This window comes from Haliotis cracherodii, unplaced genomic scaffold, assembly GCF_022045235.1.
Source record: "Haliotis cracherodii isolate W230 unplaced genomic scaffold, xgHalCrac1.p SCAF_2, whole genome shotgun sequence".
In the NCBI taxonomy this organism is placed as follows: Eukaryota; Metazoa; Mollusca; class Gastropoda; order Lepetellida; family Haliotidae; genus Haliotis; species Haliotis cracherodii.
Genome location: NW_027266275.1, coordinates 75522556 through 75529850, shown reverse-complemented (window position 1 = coordinate 75529850; position 7295 = coordinate 75522556). Strand labels below are relative to the sequence as shown.

Genomic DNA, 7295 nt, shown 5'->3' with positions numbered 1-7295 from the left:
TAGTAGGCCCTATTTGCATTAAAGATTTTGGTTCAAGAAGTGTTTAACAATGAACGCTTGTAACATCTATTTATCTTGTCCCCTCCCTCTTCGCATATGGACCACAAAAATCTGCCAAAGAACGTAAGCCGAAAGTATTCCCTGGCATCGCGATGAATACCTTTTAACAAAGTTTTTTTCAACAAACCACATTGCCAAATCACCATTATATTTTATTCATATTTTTGAGTAAGTATGTGTATACGCCACTTTCAGCAATATTCCAGCAATATCACGACGGGGTGCACCAGAAATGGGCTTCACACATTGTACCTATGTGGGGAATCAAACCCGGGTCGTCATTTTAGTGGACTTAATATTTCTGAATATAAACAACATTGTTCCTCTGAATTATAAGTTAACTGAAAAAAAAAGATAATTTATCGGTATTGGGAAGAAATCATACACATTCCCAGTTAAGTCCAATAAATTTGATATATTTTATCACAAAGTAGAGAAAAAGCTCCTGGAAATTTCAGCGTGTAGTAAGCTAGGTGACCGTCTTGACGCAACGGTGTGAGGGTACCAGTTCACCAATGCACCGGCTGCAGAGTTACCTTCCCTGCTACATAGGCGGCGCTGGAGGATTAGCCACGCAAGTCTAGAGAAGAAGATGTTGATCTGTCAAAAGTCATGACGATAGATCTCACACACGGTGATGGGGTAATTATACTGTTTTGCGCTGTTGATGTGTCTGATATTTTGAGAAAAAGAACGATGACATGACCATTCAGTAACTTCCAATTCAAAACAAGCTAGTAGAGCTCATGGCGAAAACAGACAAGTTCACAACTTTCTACTGCGCTTATGTCTCTGAACATGTACTGGTCCTTTTCATAATAACAAAATCACAGCCGATTTATATGGTTATGTAGATAATTTTGTATTTCAAAATAAGGGCCATATCTTGAAAAAAATTGTTTGTTGACGTTTGTAGATTCGCGAGAGATGTTTGGTGTTTGTTGTGGTTGCTGATGAATTCGTATGTTAGTCGCATAGCTACTGTTGGGAAAAAAAGAGCAATTCGTACACAAAAACATTTGTACATTTGTGCTCAGATATTTTCTATGAATGACTAATATAACCTGTTTCGATTGTCTAAATTTGGAATTACTTTGTTAACATCTGATGTGTTCTTCGAGTAGAAAAACAAACTAGTTGTATTTATTTTGCTGTTAAAAATTGTTTTTTCAAACTGTAAGAAGTTACAGTTTGGAAAGACAAAGTAAACATAATGGCTTGAAACCAGTTACATTTTGTTCTGTACTAAATTCCGAAACTGAGTTCAAGATCGTGCTGTTTGTTTTCTTCATATATATGCAGCAAAAGGTTGATGAACCGATTTTGTGTTGTGATTACAACCCGTACGTTTATTAACATGCTAGAAGCCAACTAGTTGTATAATTAGTTGTGATGACATGAACAACTTTTGCTTTTCTTTCAGACTGTCAGGGGATAAACTTATTATGATTAAGTGCACTTGGGTTAAGGATATAATGAGAGAGCACCATTTTTAGTCCACTTTGATTGATATAAATTTTCTATTTCAGCATTTATGATAACTACCATTGGTGATGTAAGAGTGTTTCCAAATCTCACCATCCTCCAGGAACACCTGACCAATCAAAATGTCCAGCAACAACAAGGTCGTTATTGAGATAAAGGGGGAGCCCATCACCAGCATGTCAACAACAGTCAAGGGGACAATGGCAGCAGTGTTTTATGGAGTCTGCTCTGTAGCCACAGCATTTATCAGCAAGGCGCTCATGACATCGATGAAGTTTGACTACCCAGTGTTCATCATGGTTGTGCAGATGATGTTCACAATCCTCCTTCTGGAGACCCTCAGTTTTCTGGGTGTCCTTGACCTACCCAGATATAGTTTGGCCCGAGCCAAGAAGTTTGTGTGGCCGGCATTATTCTATGGGGCAAATGCAGTGCTTGCTCTTACAGCACTGGCCCACATGAACATTGCCATGTATGGCGTACTGAAACGATGTGTACCTATCTCCACCATGTTACTTGCCATAGTAATCCTGAAGAAAGGCTTTCCATCACGTCTAACCCTTGTGGCAGTTGTTATGCTGTCCATGGGCTGTGTTGTTGCAGGTGAGTATTAGCCTATAATTTAGGACTGGGACAATACACCAACTGTGCGATCCGATACGTAACACAATACCTTGTTCACAATCAGATACATATCACGATACTTGTATGTGCTTTTATCTGTGATTCTTTGAGAGGCAAGAGAGTTAACTGAATATAAAAGTCCAGTTTCCACCCTTGACGAAGTAGGCTGGTATTATGAACATTCTGGCTGGACTAACAAGTCTATGCATAGTCCAATCAGAATTGTGCAACGAAATCAAAATACGGTTTGTAAACTGTCAGGCAGATTTCGGTCAATTGCAGGATTTGCAAAGCATGTGCGCCACCAACTTGTTGTCAACAGATATTTTCCAAGTCTTTTCATGTTTTTGATCAAGGTGCTCACATGATTTGATTCACTTCGCGATGTAAGACCAGTTTTATCACAATATAGATTTTGATTATCGATCAGATCGTCTTGACTGGGCATCACCATTTCTTTTGAAACAAATGCAAGTGATACGAGAAGTGGAATCTGATTGATCCATAGGAGAGGCTTAGAAGGGACGTAACTCGTAATAACCTCTGGTGGTGCTACGATCAAGCCCATGAATTCCAGACTAGTTCGGCAAGGGTGGAAACTGGACTTAGAAAGTCAGTTAACTCTTGTCTCGGGAAGATGTTATCTATGATGCATGAGCCATCTTTTTCATAGACAGAATAGTTTTTACCTGCCAACTGACAATTTACTTAACGATTTACAATTTACTTTTGGCCAAGTATGGCACAATTGATGAAAAAAACAACTTTTTCTCGACTAGTTTTCACTACTAATTAGTGTTTGGTGTAACAGCTACTAAAGTAAACATTTAAGGTAAGAATCGATATTTTTTACTTAGTGTGCAACTGTGGTCGATACTTGTATCGGGAATTAAGATATCGTGATGCATCGGTGTATCGTCCCAGCACTAGTGAGTATCATTGATGTTAGCTTGTGAATCTGAACTGGGAGCTTCAGAGCAGTTTTTGTAAAATCTGCCAAGTTGTCACTATGGAATATGCAGCACCCATCTCACATTCCTTGGCCATGGATGATGACTGACTGAAAGAACTCATTAGTCCCTATACAGTATTGTATCCAGATACGAGGCCCACAGTGAAATACATCAATTGACAAACCGTGCATTGCGATACATTACATTACAACTATATAAATTGTTTGTTAAATATATGTGAATAATAGCAAACTGTTCAACAACCAGCTTACACATATTCTCTTATATTTCCTAGTTGGCTGTAAATAGCAAACATGCACACTGCCCACTATCCTACAAATTCAAAACAAATGATTCAGGGTTGTAGTTCACAACTTATACCAACTTATGGAATAAAAGCACTGTATTGGGTACAAATCTTTACATCTAAAGTACTCACGTAAATGAAAAGAAACTGTTTTTTCGATATCAGATCTTAAATAAATGCAGTTAATATACAAAATATGTAAATATTCAAACAACTAAATTAGTACTAATTGGGCTGTGGCACAAATACAGCGTATCAAATGTTTTTATGCCTTTTTAAAAGTAAAAGTGTGTAAAAATGTGAATAAAACAGACTATTGGGAAACAGGGCATAACCAGGTGTAAGTAGATCAAGGTGACCTATGCAAGGATCAGTCTAACATGCTAACATGTCAGTGAGAACTTGTAAACTATCAGGACTGTGAGAGGCTGTTTGTCCAGTACAGCTCATGTTCATGTGTCAGCCTTATTGGCCAATACTACAGCCACTGGCAAATTCACTGTATTAACAGGTGACACTTCACCTGTGCATCATGATACTTGGTGCAGATCAATCAATTGCCTATTCACTATGTTCATCATTTATCCATGTGTGAAGTATGGTAACAGCTGTTGGAGATAGGATCACTTGTTTATTTAGACATGCTGCATGGGGTGTATTTAGACAGGACAGATGATACTGTATATCTCAGAATCACCGCTAGGGACTGGTAATATGTTATAGGGAGTAAGATGGAGGGGGTTGTCATGAAAGAGTGACACAGCTGATAAGTTTGTACATTATTTAGGGACTGGGCATTTTATTATGGAAGGGGGGTGATGAGCATGATAAAATGCTACGTAAAATTGGTGAGTCAGTAAATATGATAGTCCTAAGATCAATCCCACCGCAACATTCCCACCCCATGCCACCAACCCCTCATACTGTATGACCAATCCCACAGCAACATTCCCCACCCATGCCACCAACCCCTCATACTGTATGACCAATCCCACAGCAACATTCCCCACCCATGCCACCAACCCCTCATACTGTATGACCTATCCCACAGCAACATTCCCCACCCATGCCACCAACCCCTCATACTGTATGACCAATCCCACAGCAACATTTCCTCTCTCTATCCCCCCCCCCCCCCCCATGCCACCAAACACACACACACACACACACACACACACACACACACACACACACACACACCCATGCTGTATGACCAATCCCACAGCAACATTCCCACCCCATGCCACCAACCCCCTATACTGTATGACCTATCCCACAGCAACATTCCCACCCCATGCCACCAACCCCCTATACTGTATGACCTATCCCACAGCAACATTCCCACCCCATGCCACCAACCCCCTATACTGTATGACCTATCCCACAGCAACATTCCCACCCCGTGCCACCAACCCCCCTATACTGTATGACCAATCCCACAGCAACATTCCCACCCCGTGCCACCAACCCCCCCATGCTGTATGACCTATCCCACAGCAACATTCCCCCCCCCACCCCCCCATGCTGTATGACCTATCCCACAGCAACATTCCCACCCCGTGCCACCAGTCCCCCATATTGTAAGACCAATCCCTCACGATTGAGCATGTTGGGTTGGTGGGTGCTTATTTTTTATTAATGCTCATGTTGTGGAGAGACCCCGTACAACCACAATCTCATTAAAATTAAATCTCAGTGCTTGCTGCCTCTACAAAAAGAACTGAGGACATCCCATTACAGCATGTGTACAGGTCAGGTCAAAACGACCTTTTGTAACGTTTGACCAATGAAATGAACAACGTGAAGTCGACAGTGGCCAGAAAGCATTTTTTTCTACACTAGTCCAGACTATGCTTTGAAAAATAATCAAAATTTGAAAAACAAACAAATATTCTGCAATGTCTCGTAGTTCATGTTGATGGTCGGGATTGTATGGCAGTTCTTCTCTTATGTTTCCAATATTTATCCCATTGAGGTGAGAGATAGGGGATGATGTTGCAGAATCAGACATACAGTTGAAAGGTTGTTCTGACGTTATCAGTAATGGGATGTCCTCAGATGTGTAGATGTGTAGCGGTAGCAAGCTCTAAGATCTAAATTTAATGACATAAGAACAAGCACAGCCACTATGTCCAAAGCCATGTATATTTGTTTAATGCAACTCAGCAATATTCCAGCTATATGGCGGTGGTCTGTAGTACATGTAGTACAAGACAAGTCAGTGATAAGAGCAATGTTCCACATCATCTGGGTAGGTAGGGGCGGTCGGGTAGCCTAGTGGTTAAAGTGTTGGCTCGTCACGCCGAAGACCCGGGTTCGATTCCCGACATGGGTACAATGTGTGAAGTCCATTTCTGGTGTCCCCCGCTGTGATATTGCTGGAATATTGCTAAAGGCGGCGTAAAACCATACTCACTCACTCATCATCTGGGTAGGATGAATGCTATCACCTAAGCCCCCAAGCTTCATTAAAACCTTCCTTAATCTGTTGGGTGTTGCTCCTGTTATGGAGGTGTCTAAAGATCTTCATGCAAAGAACCGAGATTGAGATTGATCTGCTAGTCTGTACATTAAACATTAAAGGCATCCTGATGATTAGTAGATTTTTTTGGGTTGACCTTGTGTATGTTATCACTGTTGCCAGGGTTATTGAATGTTTCATGTTAATTTGCATCTGTGATGTGGCTTCTTTCCTGCAGGTTATGGGGACCTGTTCTTCCACCTGAATGGCTACCTGTGTGGCATCTCCAGCAACTTCACCCAAGCCATGTACCTGTTGCTGGTACAGAAGTATTCCGAGAAAGAGCAGTCCACGGTGGAGACACTGCAGCTCAACAGCTTCAACACCCTTCCTCTCCTCGTCCTGGCCTGCATTGTCAACGGGGAGCTGGCCACCCTGACCCAGTACGACCAGTACCACCAGCCGCTGTTCTATGTGGTGTTTCTGGTGGCTGTGGCTTCTGGCTGCCTTCTCAACTATTCGCTGTTCCTGTGTACGAGCCTCACATCGGCTCTCACCACCAGTGTGGTCGGAGGTCTCAAGGCCATGGTTCAAACCACCCTCGGTCTCTTCACCTTCGGAGGCGTCAGTCACAACATAGCAACATACACCGGCATCGCGATGAACCTGTCGGGAGGAATACTTTACATTTATGCCAAGTACACAGAGAACAAGCAGAGAATATCAGGCGACTTGAAAAAAGTGATGAGCTTTTCATCGTCAAAAGATTTACAAGAGCTGGCCAGTGTCAAATCAGGTCACAGACATACTGCTAATGGAAATGTTGGTTATTTCCAGAGTACAGTGGATGACAAGCATGACTCCCGTACAGTGTCTTGATGACAGATGATGCCCTTTGTACACCTGACACTATTGAGATGATAATGCCAACATTCATCCAGTATAAGCTGAACTGACAAAGTCTGGACACATAAGTGGTGGTCTCTTAGTTAATATGTAAATCAAAGCAAGTAGCAAAAATACAACTTTAAAATCTGAATGGGATTTACAAACACCTAAATACATATAATGCTTAATGATTTAAAACTGGACATGAAAGAGGAGGTCTCTAATTTACATGTAAGTCAAAGCAAGTAGAAAGTCTACTTTGGCATATGCTTGTATCATGATAATTGATATTAGCAAATAGCAAAAAGTTTGTTATTTGAGGAAAATCATGTAATCATAGCAACATGGATTACCATTGACAGATTTGGAGTTTCCCACTACATGGATGAAAATCTTTCGAAAAGGAATATGAATTTATATTTTGTTCAACTCGATTTGGGGACATTTTCCTATAAAACATGTTGAAAAAATAAAGGCATTAGTGATTTTATAATTGCAGGCCGTTGAAACAAGTGAC

General features: G+C 41.1%; 1 protein-coding gene across 1 annotated transcript; it reads left to right on the top strand.

The window, feature by feature from the left end:
• Nucleotides 1-618: 618 nt before the first annotated feature.
• LOC139468522 (uncharacterized) lies at nt 619-7073 on the top strand. The gene is made up of 3 exons (XM_071250531.1): nt 619-702; nt 1590-2148; nt 6129-7073. The coding sequence occupies exons 2-3, from the start codon at nt 1668-1670 to the stop codon at nt 6767-6769; spliced, it is 1122 nt and encodes a 373-aa protein (XP_071106632.1). The 5' UTR covers nt 619-702; nt 1590-1667; the 3' UTR covers nt 6770-7073.
• The last annotated feature ends 222 nt before the right edge of the window (nt 7074-7295 follow it).

Coding starts and splice junctions, on each gene's coding strand:
- LOC139468522 (XM_071250531.1), top strand. CDS start 1,668: ATGTCCAGCAACAACAAGGTCGTTATTGAGATAAAGGGGGAGCCCATC. Junction 2,149..6,128: donor CATGGGCTGTGTTGTTGCAG/GTGAGTATTAGC, acceptor TCTTTCCTGCAG/GTTATGGGGACCTGTTCTTC.